A 20983-nucleotide genomic window follows, 5' to 3' on the forward strand; every position below is an offset into this window, starting at 1 on the left:
TCGAAATAGAACTTCATCCGGACTCGAAGAATTATCTTAAAATTATTTTAAAAAATCAAACGTGGCTGCGTAGAGTAAAAAAATTTTTTTTCAGTCCTAACCTAACGACAACTTTTTCCGTAACCTCATTCTTGTAGTAGGGTTAATTCTAATTTCAAATAAAGATTCAACCAAAAGATAAAAAAGGAAATAATTTATGCATGCAGAAATTAATTTTTCCAAAATATTTTGGTTTTAATTGACAACATGCAAACATAATTTCACAGTAAACGATTATTATGGAAGTTGCAAAAGAATTCACTAATGATTTATTCAATAGTGAGTAGACAGAAGAAATTTTAGAGGTGCAAAAAGAGTACTCTCAGCCCCGCCTAGTGCTCCTCCTCCCATTGGAGCTGAACAGCCTGCTCAGACTCTCCAGTGATTCGGAAACATGCGTGTAAACTAGTCTAATATGAAGCTAAAAGTTTTCCTTTCAGTGCATAGTCCCTATCTTTTACATTTTTACGAGCCATTTCTGAGCGATTTACGTCCCCCACTATTTTTTTAGATGAATTTGATCCAAATTATTAGGCGCCGACATCGGACATTATGCTGGTGAATTTTTGAGACAAATTTGTGAAACGTATGTGAAAATTTAGGAACTTTAATTTTTATATATTTTTATACTAAACTGTAAAAAAACACGAAAGAAGTCAGAAGCTCCGCAAAAGCATGTTTTGTTTTATGTTGTTCATCAAATGACGGACAATTATCTTAAGATAATCAACTGAAGAGTTGACCACTGATTCACGCATTAGGTATTATGTGTTAATAAATTAATTGATATGTCTCGAAGGTGTTGATATGTTAATGGATATGTCTCGAAAAGGTTAATGTGTTAAGGGGTACGTACCGGAGAGGTTAATGTTGTAAGTGAAATGTATCAGGAAAGTTAATGTGTTAACGGATATTGCCCGGAAAGGCTATATTGTATTAAAGGTTGCTTCACGGGAAAATAAATGTGTTAAGGGATATGCCCCGGAAAGGTTCATGTGTTAAGGGTTATGACTCGAGAAGGTTATTGTGTTAAGAGTTTTTTCTCTGAAAGTTTGATGAGTTATGCACCAAACGTACGTTGCTAGAAAGTCACTAAATATGAGTGTAGCTCCTTCCTCTAAAGCATAATACGTCGAGCAGAGCGCTGAAAAATTCTAATGTTTTCGTAAATAGCGCTGAGACTTGTGCATCAAACCATGAAGTGATCGACTGTTTTCATAGAATAATGTACAACAAATCTTGTGAAGCAGGACTCAGAAAATAATTTTATTTATATTTGAATGCATTCACCAGATGAACATTGTTTTGCAGATAAAAAATTCCTACTGTTTTATATCTTGATTGATAAACGAAGTGTATGTATTTTAAACGTAATCTGAAACGTTTTATGAGATGAATTTTCGTTACGAGAATGGCTGAAATTAACACATAGCAACATAAATAGAATAAGTCGTGAATTTTTCAAAATTAAAGAGATTAGAGCGTTGCAAATTATATTTGAGACAAATGTGCAAACGTGGTCTTTAACGAATGAATTGGAAACACGCCCCACTAAGAATTACAAGTAGATTCACTTTGATCGTGTTCGGAGAAAGACATTGGTAGAAAATACGTTTATGAACTCGTGTGTCGCTCAATGGAAAACCTGAACATTTTAATGGACAACGTCAAATTTGAGCTCCACGTGCCGTAAGATGAAACTTATATTGTACCTGGGGGTTCTGGTGCTACCGACCGTCCACTGCATGGCGTGGCTGTGAGTTATTTAACTTTAATAACTGATTTCTCATAACCTCTCTTAATAGCTTCATATCACTCAAAGTCTGATTCATCTATAAATTTATTGCACTCAATTTACTCGCGGGATATTATCAATAAATTTGTAATCATTTTTGTCGAATTCAGAAGGAATTACTAAGTTTTCACTACATATTAGCGAGCTCACTATCACTATACGCTCATTCATTTCGGAGTACATGGGCCGGGTTCACGTACACGTTAAATATGAAAAATTTTCCAGAAGTCACTGGAACACTTCGGGGAATTTAAATAACGAAATGCAAACCTTTTTCTACTTTACCAAAGCAGAAATTTTGACTTTACTGTTCTAGTAAAATTATGTATGGTACGACTTATCACGCACACCAATTAAATTTACTTGCAACAAACTGCAAAATCTACTCATAATATATCCCTTGCTTCTCCGTGCTGTCTACTCATTACATTTCAAACTAACTTCATTATTCGCATTTTATTCCGATATCCACATGATTTTTGTTGCGATATCCCGATGTTTTTCATTGCAATATCCAAATACTTCGCGCCATTGGCCAGGAGTGAATTCCATCATGGTAAGAAGACCCGAGAACCTGTCCCCCAGATAACCGACTTACGCTGTTAGATAGCTCTTAAAATATAATACCTATTGCTATACTTTAGAGTCCAACAACTCTGCAAGGTATCTCTTAACGGTAAAAAATTTAATTTCATGCATCAACATGCTCCAGAATAATTAGCGAAGGCCTTAGTTTCTGTATAAGTTCATGATGCCGATGCACGCCTCCTGTCATGAACCTCGACCAAGATCGGTGACCTGGTGATCTAAATTCTGAACAAAAAAGGCTTCAAACGTGCCTAATGCGAGGACTTAATGCTTTGATTTTAATTTCCTAAATTCTTATTATTTAAATGCTTTAATAATGATTATGAACCCTCTTGGTATCTACGTTCTGTCATTATTGTATTTTCATATAGTACTCGAGAGAAACGAAATTTAGTTAATCGTTATTTTTTTTATTTTTGTCATGGATACTATAACTTTCAGTTGGTACTGATTTTCTGGTCGTTCATTATACTGCATGCTCGTGGTAATCTTCGAACTGTCAAACTATTTCATGGTCCAGCAAACGAAAACCCAAATAATTGAGTTGGTCATGCCTGAGAAAATAGAGCATAATGTAATGGCAGATAAGAATAATAATGGCAGACAGCTATGTGCTGATCGAAAAAATGTAAGTAATTTTATCATATTATTTTATGTCGGAGCAGGATTTTTGAAGGTTGGAGTTCATAAATGTAGCAAAGATAATGTAAGTCGCGTGACCACCTCGATCCTCGTATCAACAGCAGGCAAGCAAAATGTTGGGAAAATTACGAAAATCTTGAAACCGGAGAGCAGGCAAACCACGTACTATGAGTGCGTGTAGATGGTGCATCAGCGAGTTTAAATTGTTCCTGCGAGTGATTTGCATCGAAATTATGAAGTCAAATCGATTCGAGGGCAGTCTAATGATGGCATTGCGATCCCGACTGTCAAACTAGAGTACCCATTGCGTCGTCTGAGTGCTCATGTGGACTGCAATTTAGACCCCACTGCTGCTGCACGCACATGAGAATTTGTTAATATACAAGTTGGTGCATTTGGTATATCAAATGGAGAACTTTGCGTAGAAGATCGAAAGATTTTGTTGATTTGTTCCAGCTGAGACAGGGAGAGGAGGTTCAAATTCAAGTGATCCCACGTGTAAAATCTTGGTCTGGTCAGCGTGCTCAGCTTATATAGGCCAAATGCTCAGCATTAAACACGCTTGATTGAACGGCCGTTAACCGTGAACTATTCTCATTATAAAAATATTCTGCTTTGTTGAAACCAATACACAAATAAAATTTAACACACAATATTTTTATGAAAATTGTATACTATGAAAATATTTTAATTTTAGGAGAAATAATTTTATAGAAAATTGAAAACCGTTTAGTAATATCCAGCACGGCTAAGCCTAATGATAATTTCTGGTAAAAATACCGCCTGTGCCCGGGGATTAAAGTGAGCAAACCTCTAATCATTGTAAAGAATAAAAACCCGCAATGCATAAATTGAATGACGTGCCAGCCTGATCTAGAAGTAAGCAGCTCTGGCTGCCAACATCGATCATGAGGCGCATTTAAGAGCCTTATTTTGTGACAAGATAATAGCACATCGTCTCGGCCCACCAAGCCTTGCGAGCATCACAGCTCAGTCTCAGTATATAGCCATTAAAATATCCAATGAATGTTAATTGTAGTTCCTCGACGATCTTTTAATAATGACGGAGGACATCAGTTCTGTTCAGCGATCAATGCGACCAGATGCCATCCAGGATCAGGTGAATGCGAACGTGCCAGTCCTTCGCCATTGTCACTACTTCGATAAATATCAAACAACGATATTGATCACTTTAATCCTTCGCTATTGTAATAAATTATTATTTGGTTAGGAATTTCATTTCTATGGGATTAAAAGGGCTCATTTCGGATGAATATTAAGGTCCCTCATCAATAAATCCGTCAATGCAAACTCAACGTTGATCACTGACATGACGGGAAGCCACCGAGACATTATGCTGGAGTTGATCAATCTATGATGGATGTCAGATTAGTGCCGTACAATTATGCGCTTATTTACGCTCCTAATAAGAAGAATTATGGGAAAAATTTTCGGTCTGAATTGCCTATATGTAAGTTCAAGCAATGATCCAGCGGCATTGAACTCTATTGCAACGGGATTACGAATTAAACAACCGAGTCTGTGTAGAGGAGAAAAGTAATGGCCACTCTAGGAGATCTGGTCCCAACAAATTGGCCCAAAGATTGGCTCCAAACAAAGGCACACCAATCATGCAAATGGCGAGCTGCGTCCAATCAGGGCAACTTAAATCAGGTCCGCAAAAAATTCCGAAGGTCCAGAACGTGCCAATCCTTCGCCATTGTCACTATTTCAATTTAATATCAAACAACGATATTTATCACTTTAATCCTTCACTATTGTAATAAATTATTATTTGGTTAGGAATTTCATTTCTATGGGATTAAAAGGGCTCATTTCGGATGAATATTAAGGTCCCTCATCAATAAATCCGTCAATGCAAACTCAACGTTGATCACTGACATGACGGGAAGCCACCGAGACATTATGCTGGAGTTGATCAATCTATGATGGATGTCAGATTAGTGCCGTACAATTATGCGCTTATTTACGCTCCTAATAAGAAGAATTATGGGAAAAATTTTCGGTCTGAATTGCCTATATGTAAGTTCAAGCAATGATCCAGCGGCATTGAACTCTATTGCAACGGGATTACGAATTAAACAACCGAGTCTGTGTAGAGGAGAAAAGTAATGGCCACTCTAGGAGATCTGGTCCCAACAAATTGGCCCAAAGATTGGCTCCAAACAAAGGCACACCAATCATGCAAATGGCGAGCTGCGTCCAATCAGGGCAACTTAAATCAGGTCCGCAAAAAATTCCGAAGGTCCGACAGCGCGGGCGTTTAAAACTTGCATCTGTGTTGCCAGAACCGCAGGTCCATTAACATTTCATGGTAGCTTGCGAGCGGCTCGCGGTCTTCGCTGTAATTGTCGAGCATTTACACGGACCAGCTCCATAATACCATCGTAATGAGATCATTAGGCGACTCCAAGACCTTCTCATTATGCAAAACGAGAGCGAATTGTTCTGAAGGATTAAGGTGAGTCAACTTAAGGCTTCTAACATGAAGAGTTCATGGCTTAATTGCCATAGACTGGCATCGAGCTGCTCGTATAGGCTGGATGATGGCCTCCACAAATATGCTAAAGTTTTAATGAACGTTGTCGCTTCGAATGCCTGCTCTGCCGGGGCTCTTTTATGGAAAATTAGAAAATAATCCAACAATCTTTTCAAATCGTATATAAATTTATAGCCTCACTTGCATATTTATAATAATATATGTGAGCGGATTTTTATTTAACAGTGCATTTTTTATGATAAAATATTGCAGAATAAAATAAAGTTAAATGGATATCAATAGGTATCAATAGTCAGAACGGACAAGTCACTTTCTTACTATTGTCCAACTATAGAGTTTATATAGTTGATAAATCTTGGTTCTACGAATCGCCAGGAAGTTGGGATAGCTAGTAAATCGATTGAATCTGAACAACGAAAAAGCTATTTTACTCATCCAAAACCACGAAAACTAATGTAGTCTTGGTTTAAGCACAGGCCGCGTTCGCAATATTGCGAGCGAAACATGTGCGCAGCGACTAACTCGAAAAATTGAACAAATGAACATCGCAGACACAGCGGGCAGGAGATGCATTAAAAACAAAACACCTAATACAATTATCGCGATATTAAGCGTGACTGCTATGAATTTATTTCGTAGCTCAGACCTGAAATACTTTACATACATATTTTTCCGTCCTTAATAGACTTAAAAAAAAAACTTTAAAGATATCATGTTTATACAAAACTTCTGGCTAAGTTCCAAACGTATGGTTCGAGATCGACATTATGAGCATGAAGACAATTACCGTGAATAACCTGGCATAGCTCTTAACATCTAAAGAGCAAATCTTGAATACCAAGGAATTTATCTTATACATCTAATTATTAGTTTGAATTCCGAGGTATAGGTTTTGCGCATTAAAATCGTGATTTTGAGTATCGATCGTCAACATTATAACTAATAAACTAATAATTCGAAATCATAGAATATGATACAAGCATTTGCGCATTCCGCTCCATCGTCAATTAAAACATCATTGAATACATTTAAAATTAATTTGACAAACTGATATTCAAAGAAATGAATAGACAGACCTGAATTGCCACATGCAAAACGCGGCAACGTGACATAATTACGACCAGACAAACCAATCTATTAAAAGGATCTACCGGATAAGAATCAAAGGCTGTGGACTCTGAAATCTACAAGTCGGAAACCATGGAAATGGAAGCCAAAATTCTAAAAAAATTTCACTATCTGATGCAGGAATTTAGTACTAACTAGGGGTGAATGAGTGGGGCCGAATGAGGGGGATGCGCTATAGATTTTTTGTTCGATAACTCCTAACTTCGTGCTCCGGCAATTCAGATTATAAGTTGAGTGACGTCATGCCGATGTATGCTGATGCGCAAACTAGAGACAATTTAATTTGGAAAGGAAAAAGATAAGATCTCTACAGAATCAAATCTAAAGTTGTGCACCCAAAACATGAAAATTAATATTCGAAATACATTTTAAGTATAAAATTTTCCATTCCTTTAACGATATAACACCCTAATAATATTCAAGTATCCCTCTTACGTCAAACTTTTTTTCTTACCTTAAGCTGCAACCTAGAAACTATGAAAAAGCATCTATCAATATGAAAAAATCATCAATCTGCAAGAATCATATAAAAAAAGTTCGTTATTGCAACATGGAGCTTGAAGCTAACAATAGTTTGTCATTCATAGACTAAAATGTTCCTAAATCTAAAGGCCGTCTTCATGCTTCAGCATTATAAAAATCTACGTTTACTGGTTCAAGCACAATTCCTTTATTTTTATTGATTTCGTTTCAAGTTAAAATGGATTCAGACATATGCACCACGGCTCACGGGTTTGCTCTGCCCTCCTTCTAACATAACATAACATAACATAGTGATGTCGGCGCTGAAGTGTAGGCCTGATGTGGCCTGTCGCCGATTCTTTTCATTTTCGTGCCTTGCTCATAGATCTAAACTCGTGTAATTTGACCGGATCTTTTCATGACTGACGATAGTTTGAAGTAGCTACTAGACTTCCACCGGGTTCGATAAGGAGCTAGGCATTTCAAATAAGGAACTCGTATGAGCGTCTGATTAGTCCAAGAAGTTTGTTGGATGTGTTAATTAATGATCTCTTAAATTTTATTTATGCGCAATATCTTCTCGCTAAATACGTTTCCGTGAACCTGCATTTCACTCAAATTAGGAAATTCCCGTCAAAACAATTTGAAGAAGTTTCTGCCTAGTGTGACAATCGAGACGTTGTTTATTGTTTATTTACATACTATGCCCCTGTTTCTGAGACTATGTGAGAAATTAAACATTTTATTCGTAGAGCGTTTTCAGAATGTTACTCGTCATGTCTTATAGTGAATAATTTCAGAATCGGTTCTTTTCCAGGTACAACTTTTTCACTTTATCCGTGATCGATTGTCTCTAGTTCAGTTGTACGAAATGACATCGATATTTTACATCAAACCACTTCTAATCTATCCTAGCTTGTCTGAAAGGAGCATAAATTGAGTAACTGTCGGAATCTACCTATATATAGCCATCCCCTCATTCTACTGAAGGGCAACGTCGTTGTATCCGAGAAGGCAACGAAGAAGGGCAACGTACGTCGTTGTATTCGATACTGACTTTAAAATTTTATTAGCTTTCATTTCCGGCGTTTGCGACTCACGAATTTAGTAAAACTTTTATACTTTTAAACAGTAGCGTACTTTGAATGCCGTTTCCAGTTTTTATTCACTGGGCATTTTTTATAATTGTCGGCAGGTTTTATCGGCTTGTGATTATTTTTCGTTTGCATGTATTCAATAAACTATTTATACTGTACTTCAATATCTGTTCAATGTTTTCGGGTTGTAATATATTGCACTTGTTTTTCAAGAATTTAGAATTGACTATACAGCTAGAGTCCATTTTTTTAGAAATACATAGCGAATTTTAGTGCAATTTTCTTCGTTTTAAAATTTTTTTATTTAATTGGCGTTTAAAGCAATCACGTGATGTTAATACGCCGAAATAGTTATCCTCAACATCGAGGCATGCATTTTGAACACATATAATTTTGAATTCTGATCTCGCACATCTATGAATGGCTCTTGAAGAATGAGACGAGGGTCTTGAATATCGATATAGTGATCCTGAACTGCGAAGAATGGAATTTTTTTTATTATGAATGAAATTTAAATGAAAATGAATGAAATTTGAATGAAGAATGAAATTTAAACATCAATATGTAGGGATCTATAGGACGTCGAGACGGCTATGCTATACATACATGCATTGATACAAGGACCTCTGACATAGAGTTTATGAAAAATTTTTCAGCTATATACGGATCCGGAATTTCGAAATGGGGTACTTGAATATCAAAATGGGGTACTTGAATATCGAAATGGGGCACTTAAATATCGAAATGGGGTACTTGAATATCGAAATGGGGTACTTTAATATCGAAATGGGGTACTTTAATATCGAAATGAGGCACTTGAAAATCGAAACGGGGTACTTGACTATCGAAATGGGGCACTTGAATATCAAAATGGGGCACTTGAATATCGAAATGGGGTACTTTAATATCGAAATGGGGTACTTTAATATCGAAATGAGGCACTTGAAAATCGAAACGGGGTACTTGACTATCGAAATGGGGTACTTGAATATCGAAATGGAGTACTTGAATATCAAAATAAGGTACTTTAATATCGAAATGGGGTACTTGAATATCGAAATGGGGTACTTGACTATCGAAATGGGGTACTTGACTATCGAAATGGAGTACTTGAATATCAAAATAAGGTACTTTAATATCGAAATGGGGTACTTTAATATCGAAATGGGGTACATGAATATCGAAATAGGGCTCGTGAACATAAAAAATATAACTCAGTACTCACTGCAGTGAGTGACAGAGAGCGCATTTTCTCGCCGACGAAAACTTGAGGTCACGGACAGACGGACGGAGAGACGGACAGACAGACAGACAGACAGACGGACGGACGGACATGGCGAGCATAATAGTGCATTTTTTCCATAAATGAGAAAATGCGCTAAAAAGATCATGAACATCGTGACCGTGATCCTGTCCCTCTGTTCCATCACAGGTCACTGCACCATCTGAGCCACCGCAGCTGGGGCGACGCCGACCATCAATGCAGAGCGGCGCGCGCGAGAGGCGCCCTCAACTGGGACCAAACTCTGCTCTGCCGGACGAGGGTGAGGAGGAAGCCGTGAAATGATGTATTTTCATACATTGAACTTATGAAATATTAGGGAAAAAATTGACTGTTTTCATTCCAATATATTTTTAAAATTAGTATGTTCAGAACATGGTAGAAAGAATATATATTGGACTTTTATTCATGTCATCATCGAAGGATATCTTCTCCTTAGTTGAATTCCTAGAGTCAACTAGATTCTAAGAGATTCATGTTTCTTTCAGGCCTTAAGCGGCGGTTCATTGCAGCAGGAAGTTGTTTTATAGAACTTGTTTTCCGATTGTCTTTATTGAAGTCTTTTTCTAACAAGATGAATTGCTTATAGATAAAGTTAACTCTAAGTGAACCTACAGTTCTACACCTACAAAGCTACATCTTATCATATAGTGTTTCTTTAATAAGCAAAATTGCTGATATACGTAGCCAATTATGTTTGGGGCTAGCCTGGTGCTCTTGTTTTTAACAAACTTAGATAATAGATGAGGTTAACTGTGCATTGATACTAGCCTACTTCTTGACATAGACAGCCATAATAAGTAAGAAGAATTTCTACTAACTTACATAATAGTGAAGTCATCGTTAGTTGAATACAGGTTATCATATACATATATTCAAGCAGCTTACCTAAAATCACATTAACTTATCCACGAAGTCTGTATTTTCTCAAGTATTTCCGTTTAACAGCCAGGATTGCTGTCAGCCATCGTGACGGCAGCCAGCACGACCGTCAGTTCCTGTCAGCGCCTCTTCCGCCACTCCCGCTGGAACTGCTCGTCTGTGGCTCTTGCTCCCAATTTTTCAGCGGATCTCACATTAGGTAAGCAGTATCGTGCTTAACGGGAACAGGCAGTGGTTCACGCTCTAGGCTAGGCAGTCCTAAAATGAACTTCTGTTGTTTTGAGTTCTTCTTCAGGCACGCGGGAACAGGCAGTGGTTCATGCTCTAGGCTAGGCAGTCCTAAAATAAACTACTGTTGTTTTGAGTTCTTCATCAGGCACGCGGGAACAGGCAGTGGTTCACGCCCTGGACTAGGCAGTCCTAAAATGGACCACTGTCGTTTTGACTTCTTCTTCAGGCACGCGGGAACAGGCAGTAGTTCACGCACTAGGCTAGGCAGTCCTAAAATGGACCACTGTTGTTTTGAGTTCTTCATCAGGCACTCGGGAACAGTCAGTGGTTCACGCCCTAGGCTAGGCAGTCCTAAAATGGACCATTGTTGTTTTGAGTTCTTCTTCAGGCACGCGGGAACAGGCAGTTGTTCATGCTGTAGGCTAAGCAGTCTTAAAATGGACCACTGTTGTTGTGAGTTCTTCTTCAGGCACGCGGGAACAGGCAGTGGTTCACGCCCTGGGCTCAGCTGCTCTTGTGTGGACCGTGGCGAGGGCCTGTCGCCAGGGGGCGGTGATGGAGTGTGGTTGCGGAGCGCTGCCCACGGAGCCGCCAAATGGTCGCTTCCAGTGGGGTGGTTGCGGCGACAACATCCTATACGCTTATTCCTTCAATAAAGAGTTCTTCAAACCGAGGAAAAAATCTTATCAGAGAGAGGTTTGTCAAAGAAAATATACAAGTGTTTATGGTTTACAAATCTAAACCTTGGAATTGTTTGATGTTAATCATGTTTTGCACTCTTTCTTATCCATGTTTTTGATCATTCGTCAGAAGGAGGAGAGTCGGTGAGAAGAATTTAGTCAATAGAAAAATATTGTAGTGGCTCATCCAACAAAAATGGAATTGAGATGATTATTATAATAAAGTTTTTCCTACTTATTACTGAGAATCATATAATATATTAATGTTAATGATTTACCAGCAATATTTGTATTTCCTATAGGATAGCATCGATCAAGTGTATTATTTATTCTTTCCAAATACAGGATTTGTGATTCATTTTATAACAGAGACTTGGGGTGGCAGTTGGCGATCATTCCCGCGGCCTCGACGTGCAAAGAATTACTCGTCGACACAGAAAGAATGAACGACGGAAAGAAGCTCGCAGGAGAAGAGAAAAGAAGCGGCGAATATCCAAAGAATTGAGCAGAAGCAGGAGGATAAAGAAGAGGGCTGTGAAAAAGATGGATCGCCACAATCGACGCGTCGGAAGAAAGGTCAGGCAAAAAGACACGAGGTTTTTCAATTAGCTTCTTTCGAGAAGATTTATCAACGATAATAGAGCAATGGTCAAATGGAATTCGATTTCTACTCGAGTTGTGTATGGATGAAATAACCCAATCTTTTCGATTGTAATGTTAGAGACAGAGTGAGAAATTTTACTTCAAGAATAATTAAATTCTTTATAGTCGAGTTATTATATACTAGTTTAGATGTCTGGGAGTTTTCATAATGCCATCAGGTGTAAATGTATTTTCTAAAATCATTCAAGTTTTCATGTTTAGGACAAAAACGTATTTCTACAGTTACAGTGCAGTCAGCAAGCGTAAACACCGACATTTAATAGTTAACAGGAACTGGTATTTATTTACGTCACTTGACTGCGGCTACAGGCTCTGTTTAAGTTCAGAGTACCAAGATTGACGCACTATAGAGGCGCGGGTTCGATCCCAGCTCTGTGCGCCAGTTTCTGGTCAAAATCGGAAAGGAGGTCGGGCGGTTAAGCACAGCAGAATTGTAGCAGTGAGTTGCGAGTTCGAGACCGCAAAATGCTGTGAATCTTCTGCGATGTTAAGAATCGGCGACAGGCCTACGGCCTAATAACGCTGAAACCGCTATTATTATTATTTACTTACATGTTACAGGCAACGAGTGTCGGGCTGTCCACGAGCTGTAAGTGTCATGGCGTCTCAGGGTCTTGCGCTCTCAAGACCTGCTGGAAAGTCCTCGCCAGCTTCAACAAAGTGAGAGTTTTTTTTTCAGGAAATTCTTGTTGAAAGCATCAGACGCTAAATTCTCAAACCTTATAAGGGAGCATTCGGAACCTTATAGCTCCTTGTCTAGATTAAGTAAGTCTTTTTTGAGGAAATTCTTGTTGAAAACATCAGACGCTAAATTCTCATATGCCGTGAAAGAATACAATGCGTAGACCATAATTAGAGGATGCTAAAGCGGGATTATCGCTCACGCTTCTCATGATCAGTCTTCACAGTTATCGATGCAAGAACTCTCACTCAGAATGGCGCTTAATGATACTAACACAGCATTGACATTTTACGCACCGTATATCATATCACACCGTATCACGCACCGTATATCATATCACACCGTATCATATCACAATGTATCACGCACCGTAACACAGCATTAACATTTTACGCACCATAGATCATATTCAGTAACTCCTAATATTTCCACAACAAGCGTCCTAGTAAATACTTAGCATCTTAACATCGGTATACATTGTATCGTAGTCGCCATACGCGGTAACTGAGCATTTGCATCACATGTTGCTTAAATAGAAGATAATTATAGTATATCATGACGCTCCGAGTATAAACATCTTCAAAAACAGACTAGACGAAGCTATGCAGGAGCATATGTTCAGTCTTAAAATGCCTAGCAAATTACGGACCAAATCAGTCTTCACAGTTATCGATGCAAGAACTCTCACTCAGCATGGCGCTAAATAATAATAACACAGCATTAGAATTTTACTCACCGTATATCATATCACACCGTATCATATCACACCGTATCACGCCCAGTATATCATATCACACCGTATATCATATCACACCGTATCACGCCCAGTATATCATATCACACCGTATCACGCACCGTATATCATATCACACCGCATGTCAATAATACTAACACAGCATTAGAATTTTACGCACCGTAGATCATATTCAGTAACTCTTAATATTTGCACAACAAGCGTCCTAGTCAATATTTAGCATTTTAATATTTGCATACATAGTATCATAGTCGCTATACGCGGTAACTCAGCATTTGCATCACATGTTACTTAAATAGAAGATAATTATAGTTTCTCATGGCATTTGCGTCTCGTGCCGTACATGATAGGAATATATTTTATTTATTTGAGCGCTATTTATTTACTTATTTATTATTAGAGCGCTATACCCATCGTAACTGCTACTGTGTTTTGTAGAATTTGCACTCCATGTGTCTTAATTGATACATGGAGTGTTAGCATTTGCGTTCACGTATCATTTTTATAGGTTGTTTGTAATAGCTCATGCCGTTGTAGTTTACTGGCATCTACTCTGACTGATAAGTAATCTTAAACAGGTATTTTCACAACTCGTACTACAATTGAAAATTGTTTACTTAGTATTTGCAATCCACGTACGTTAGTTTGACCGTCATGGTGAAAAATTATATTCGTTACACGTACTGCAATTAATGAAAACTGTATTCGCACAGATCAGAGCCTTTTTTTAGCCTTTTGTAAAGCGACAATCAAAAGTCACGACAATTTCAACTGACGATCGCGTTTAAACATTTTATTGTATTCATGCGTCTCTCTAAATGCTTACATTTATCCGTTTACGCACGTTATGAGGTTATGATTTTCCAAACTTAAGGTAATAGCAAAAGTTTTTAAAATATAACTTGTAAGCTTTTTAATTTATTTCAACTTGCACCTGTAAATGTAATTTTTAAAATTGAATTTATTTTGAAGTTTTGAATTTACCTGTAAATGTCAATTTTTAAAATTAAATTACAGGTGAGCGGCCGTCTGCTGACAGCTTAGAAGTTTTTAATCTTTATTTCAACTTGTGCCTATAAATGTTAATTTTTAAAATCAAATGACAGGTGAGCGGCCGTCTGCTGACAGCTTAGAAGTTTTTAATCTTTATTTCAACTTGTGCCTATAAATGTTAATTTTTAAAATCAAATGACAGGTGAGCGGCCGTCTGCTGACAGCTTAGAAGTTTTTAATCTTTATTTCAACTTGTGCCTATAAATGTTAATTTTTAAAATCAAATGACAGGTGAGCGGCCGTCTGCTGCGACGCTACTCGTCAGCCGTGGCTGTACGGCCCGTGAAGGTCGTGAGCAAACTGCGCCTGCTTCCCGTGTCTGCTGGGGGAGTGTCGAGCTACTCCCGTGACGACCTCCTGTACGTCGCCAGCAGTCCCGACTACTGCACTCCCCAGCCACAGCTCGGCTCGCTCGGCACTCATGGCAGGTACAGTCACTATACAATTTATCGTCCAGCAGTTGCACTCCCTATGGCAGGTACAGTCACTATGCAATTTATCGTCCAGCAGTTGCACTCCCTATGGCAGGTACAGTCACTATACAATTTATCGTCCAGCAGTCCCGACTACTACACTCCTCAGCCACAGCTCGGCTCGCTCGGCACTCATGGCAGGTACAGTCACTATACAATTTATCATTGACGTCGATTTTTGGGTGGTTTCTCCGTTTTTATTTTTTTACATTAATATTGAGCGTCTTGTGTAAGGGTTAGGGTCGCTGTTACGATAGAGCTCTCGATTCTCGGAGGTTGCCATAATGCGAGGTGGAGTTAATTACGATGGTAAGAATCTTACAGCTGCGTGCACTTTATTACGATGTGACGAAATATGTAAAACTACTAAAAATATTTATTCAGAGAACATCGGCAAACAATAGTCACCAATAAAATTTAAAAATTATGTTAAATGCAAACAAGTTTCAAATTTCTCAAATATATATGATATTATTGCATGTTGGCATAGAGCAAACGTTTGACGAAATTTGAACCTAAACTCAAGTTTAATTTCAGGAAATGCAACGCGTCGTCAGTGGAATCGGACAGCTGCGAGCTGCTGTGCTGCGGCCGCGGCCACACTGCCAGCCTGTACCTGCTGAAGCAGCCGTGCGCCTGTCGCTACCATTGGTGCTGTCACGTTACCTGTGATACTTGCTCTTCGTGGAAGACTCAGCATTATTGTCTGTAGAAATCAACATTATTGTCTGTAGAACTCAGCGTTATTGTCTGTAGAACTCAGCGTTATTGTCTGTAGAACTCAACATTATTGTCTGTAGAACTCAGCATTATTGTCTGCAGAACTCAACATTATTGTCTGTAGAACTCAACATTATTGCCTGTAGAACTCAACATTATTGTCTGTAAACTCAACATTATTGCCTGTAGAACTCAACATTATTGTCTGTAAACTCAACATTGTTGTCTGTAGAACTCAACATTATTGTCTGTAGAACTCACGAGACAACTTTGTGATTAATCAGTTTTAGGGTCTTTTCTCGCCACTCACCCGCTGGACTCAGCGTTTGCTCATCATGGACAAAATATATTTTGTGGTGGCTTGTGATTTCTCTCCAAGAACTTGTAAGAGTTCTCTTCAAGGCATTCGTGAGTTATCTCCAATGCATTTGAAATGGAAGCATAATTTAATGGTGGCTTGTAATTTCTCTCCAAGAATTTTTAAGAGTTCTCTTCAAGGCATTCGTGAGTTATCTCCAATGCATTTGAAATGGAAGCATAATTTATTGTACTAAAAAGAAACTAGACACATGTTTTCGGCTTTATTAGCATGGTTAATCAATATAAACTTACAAATATTTCTTGCATCGGAAGTCTATTCTGTTCTCGAAGACCATTTTATCTCATTTAGCCAGGAAGCTTCTTACTCGTAGAATATAAGGATGTGGCGTGATATCTTCGAATCAGAATATTCACATTACCTTCATTATAAACCGAATTAAAATATATTATAAATTATAAACATTTCTCTATCAGTTTTTCTGTCCATTCCTCTCTATCCTATCATTCCCCCGGCAGCAAGTCAAAAGCAGGAAAAGCTTTACTCTTGATCATCTCCTTAATGTATGACTCCTCCATGAGCACCAGGAACACGACCAAGCACACAGTCGCAATCACGATCGCGAGCAGCAGCAAGATCCGGAGGATGATGCGTTTCTTGTTCGACACGCGTTTTGGCTTCTCTAGGAAAGGATTTTGGTTGCCGGGAACAGGGCTGTTCCCAGGTACGCCGGGGTAGATCTTAGCAGACTCTTCGTCGAACGCCTACAGCTCCATGCGGATCACTCCTGTTATCTCCCCCTTTTTGTTTATGAAGGGCCAGAAGCCCTGTTTTGCGTCCTATGGGGAGCCCGACGGGTGGAAGACGTTATAGCAGTGCTACGCTTCCTCAAAATTATTCTTTGTGGCCAGGTGCTTTTTGTTCCCTAGATAGGGTAGATTTGTGAGTGAAAGTGCGAGGAATCCTAATTCTTCGTTTCGAATCGCATTTTTATCAAACATTTTTAGTAATATTTGAGGTTCAATCTGTTTGTCTTTTTCGAGTTACAGCTTCCGCTATATTTCCTAATACTATAAATTCTTCAGGACAAGCCTATAGTTGAATTTTGCAACACCATCATGAACATTATGATGAACATCAGTTCTAGCCAATTGACGCGGCTCGATCTCAGGAATTTGCACTTCGACATAAATATCAGGTTGTTTTTCGGATGAGACGACGTTGTGCACCTCATAAACGATGACTCTCAACTCAAAAGCTACGGCCTTGCGAGGTCTGATGTCTACTGGTGGCGGTAACTACTACACTTCCCCTGGAAACAGGTCAACCCACATGACTAAAGTTCCCCACACTTCGTTGGCACGGTCAGGCCGTCGAAGAGGGCGCATCTCCACGTGCTCCGGAACGACTCGTATCCCTTAAAACCTCATGGGCAGGTGTACGTGCAAGATGTCCAGCGCTAGCTGATATTTCATATTCTTTATCAATTAAGATGACTCTTGGTATGATGATGTCGACGATTAAGTAAATACAAAATGCGACGCGACGGAGCTTGAATTTGCTAAACTTGGTTGTTCAACAAATTATTATGAGTGCCGGGGAGTGTTGGAAGAAGAGCCTTGAGAGAAAATTCTACAGGATGACCCTGCTTCTCCTGAAATGTTTAGGAGGGCCGGACTTTGAGATAGTTTCTCAGTCCTTGCACTTGTTTGGCTAGAGTGAAGAAATAACAGCGATTGCAAATAAATGTCTTGCATTTCCATTACTTTGAGATCATCTGCTCGGTCAAATGAGCTTATTTCTCCTTTAAAAACAGCCACAGATTTGTATCGGTACAGGAAGCAGGAAGGAATATCGCGCCTGAGAATTGTATAGTCCCTTTAGCAGAGTTCAATGGAAGACTTGAGTTGTTGCAGAGAATCTTTACTTAGACAAATGGAATGACAGTACTCATGGCCAGCAACAACGACTCTTAACTCGTCGAGCCACGTCGGAGAACCGATGTTGTGCAGACGGCAGATCTCCTGTAGCAGATCGGACGGCGAGAGGTGGTCGCGCCAAGTACTTTCCGAATATCTGTAGGGCACGCCACAACGACCACGAACTTTGTTGAAGTAACGATTCTCCAGTTCAATGACAGTTGAGCCAAGAAAATCGTCTTTACGAATGATGTTCTCACTATAAACCATTATTTCTAATCGGTTTTCTGTTGGAAGAAGCAGGTTTTTAACAATTAGCGTTCCAAAAACTGGGCTCAAAGATCGGCTACCAGGATATGAATCATTTTCAGCTGGCTTTGCTCCACATTTTATTTTTATGTATGGACGCAACGATTATTTTTCGACAGGCCTAAGATTTAAGGCTTCTATAATGTAAATTCTAGCGGTTACGTGGCGTCCAGAAACAGGCATCGAGTCATGAAGATAATTAGTCATGAACATTGGTAGTTCACTTTGTTGAACATGAGTATTTTTAGTCGGTGTCTCATCGTTATTTGTTTTGAAGTCCCAGTGAAGGGCATACTTCAACAAACATACGTCTTTGCGAACCCGGTGTCGCTTGCTGCTGGTTGACAGACTCGACAGAGTTGCGTCCCGTAACATATCAGAGAATCCAGCGAAACAATGAGGTCCTTCCAGCTCTCCTTCATAGACGATCAGCACGCCGTTTTCGGAAGGCTCGTCGCCAGGCTTTCCGCGAGATCGGCTATATTTGCTCCACCAGTCAGCTTTGTGGTTAGATTTAGTTTCTTCCATTTCTAAATTAATGATATTCTGCTGTTCTTCCAATAACTGGTATTTTATTGGGTCATTTAGGTAGAGCATGCTAGTCCCGTCTGAACCGAGTTGTTAGTATCTGAACTCCCCTATGTTTTCACCGTGTGCATAAGAAGCAATTACGTTCCCTTTTTCATTTTCCAGTGATATTTAGAAGGACGGGAGGAAAGTTTCCTCTACTGGTAGCGTGAGAGAAATTTGTTGAACTTGATCGTTTTGTGGGAAGTTTATCCAGTCTATTTTGTTACCGTGTTTATTTGGTATCGGTAAAATGCTGGTCTTCGCATGGTTGCCGCTCAGCGAAAACTTGAGAGTGACTGCCTTGCTCTTGATGCGCAGTTCTCGTAAGCCCCACAACAGAAACTCTACGGAAGCCTCTTGCTGACGCGGCACGAGATAACTCGGCAAGCCATCAGTTACATCCAAGTTCTGTTCAAATGAGTCTTGATTATTTAACACCGTACTACACAAAATTTGTCCAACGTCGTCACTATCCAGGTTTTTCAGAGATTTCCAACTCAAATTAGGTATACCGGCATCTACAACAGCAAGTGACATACCGACGAATTCATTTGACCGTTCATCTTCATCAAACACATAAATTATAGGTAACTACTCATTCATTCCATGTTTCGACGATGAGAGAAAAATATTTGAAAGCGTGAGCGTTTGATTCCATTAGGGTATAAGAGAGTCTTGCACAACGGTCGAAGTTACAAACTGGTCTTGGATCGAAAATCTGATGAAAGGATCATTCAATCCATCTGGGTCTGAGGAAGGTAGACCGATGCCTGAATGTAGATGCAGTTATAGATCAAATGTCTACATAATACTAACCCTGGCTAATGCATCAGAAATGCTTATCAATTTTTTATTTTATATAAAAGGAATATTTATCATCTTCGTTGAAAGAGAATTCAAAATGGAGCCCATTTGCTCACGGCTGAATTTACTAATATTCGATGCGGTGCTCCCAATCCTATTCGCGAGATGGCTTATTGGCTGAGTTCCTACACTCTAGGAAGTGAGGGTTAATCCAGAATCATTTATTTCCTACTGTTGGTTCAGACTTGCTTGAGACCTGCGCTACTGGATGCATAAATCGAGTTGAGATTCTGGACTGGATTTAAAAGAATCAGCAATTGCCGTTTCAAAATCGTCGAACGATCCATTTAAAGACGCGGAATGATTTTGTGTCGATTCATTAACTTCGGAATATCTGGTACTGGGATCAATTTAGAACAATTAACTGAATTGTTAGTCTTCAGATTTTTTGGGGAATGAAGCGATCGACAATCTTCGACTTTGGCTGGTAGATTTTTGCCCAATGTGTTCATTTGATGAATTATACTGCAACGAAGATTAGTTATCCTCCGAGGGTAGATACGAATGCTAATATTCTCCTTGCTTGTGTTGCAGGTGATTTTGATAAGCTTCTGAAGATTAACTGACTGTCCATAATTAATTCTTGAACAAATCCTCTTACACTGAAGAAGAATTGAAATATGATCTTAATTTTTCATCTTGGCTGCAGAGTCGCTTGCTGTCATGGACGGATAGCGAAATTTTTGGGGTAGTGGGAGACCGTCTTTCGCCAGGCTTAATACTGGTATAAATACCGTTCTTCCTCCGAGTAACTTTTTTTGTCACATTTTGAGACTGGTCTGTAGCTAGCAGTGGAATTTTACTTTATTTTAATGCAGCACATCCCACGCTGCGCTTTTTCTTGGTCTGTTGCCTCAATTGTGAAAACCGTAACTGATCTTCATCGGGAAACTGGTAGAAGCAGTCCTGTTCTATGCGGTGAATTGAGTTGGGATCGTACATTTGAAAAGCACTTTCGGTAATGGAACTACAAAAAATATAGCATGGATTGTTTTTTATTTCATCTTCATCAAAAAACAAATTAGCATCGTATTGTTTTGCATCGCTAATATATTGTAGTGTAGATATGATACTTTTTCCGTGTTCACCCGTGCAGTCGTGATGACGTACAGACGTCACTCAAAAGTAACTTACTGTAGTACGAGAAGTAAGTATGTGTAGAAATTCTGGCAATTTTTTACATTGCTTACTTTTCACCTTTTTGGATTGAATCTATGTTAGTAAAGTAGTACATTTCAATCAAATTTGAAATTTGCGCACGTGATTCCAGACTGTATTACGAAGTTCATCTTTAATTTAGTTATGTAAGG

At 38.9% G+C, this 20983-nt stretch overlaps 1 protein-coding gene across 1 annotated transcript; it reads left to right on the forward strand.

The window, feature by feature from the left end:
- Positions 1-1337: 1337 nt before the first annotated feature.
- LOC108667460 (protein Wnt-11b) lies at positions 1338-16126 on the forward strand. Its single transcript, XM_018154485.2, has 8 exons — positions 1338-1795; positions 9705-9816; positions 10503-10635; positions 11137-11363; positions 11717-11923; positions 12572-12670; positions 14731-14927; positions 15510-16126. Exons 1-8 carry the CDS (start codon positions 1734-1736, stop codon positions 15682-15684), a joined length of 1212 nt encoding a protein of 403 aa, XP_018009974.1. The 5' UTR covers positions 1338-1733; the 3' UTR covers positions 15685-16126.
- Positions 16127-20983: the final 4857 nt, after the last annotated feature.

Source organism: Hyalella azteca, unplaced genomic scaffold (genome assembly GCF_000764305.2).
Source record: "Hyalella azteca isolate HAZT.00-mixed unplaced genomic scaffold, Hazt_2.0.2 contig1742, whole genome shotgun sequence".
NCBI classification, from domain to species: domain Eukaryota; kingdom Metazoa; phylum Arthropoda; class Malacostraca; order Amphipoda; family Hyalellidae; genus Hyalella; species Hyalella azteca.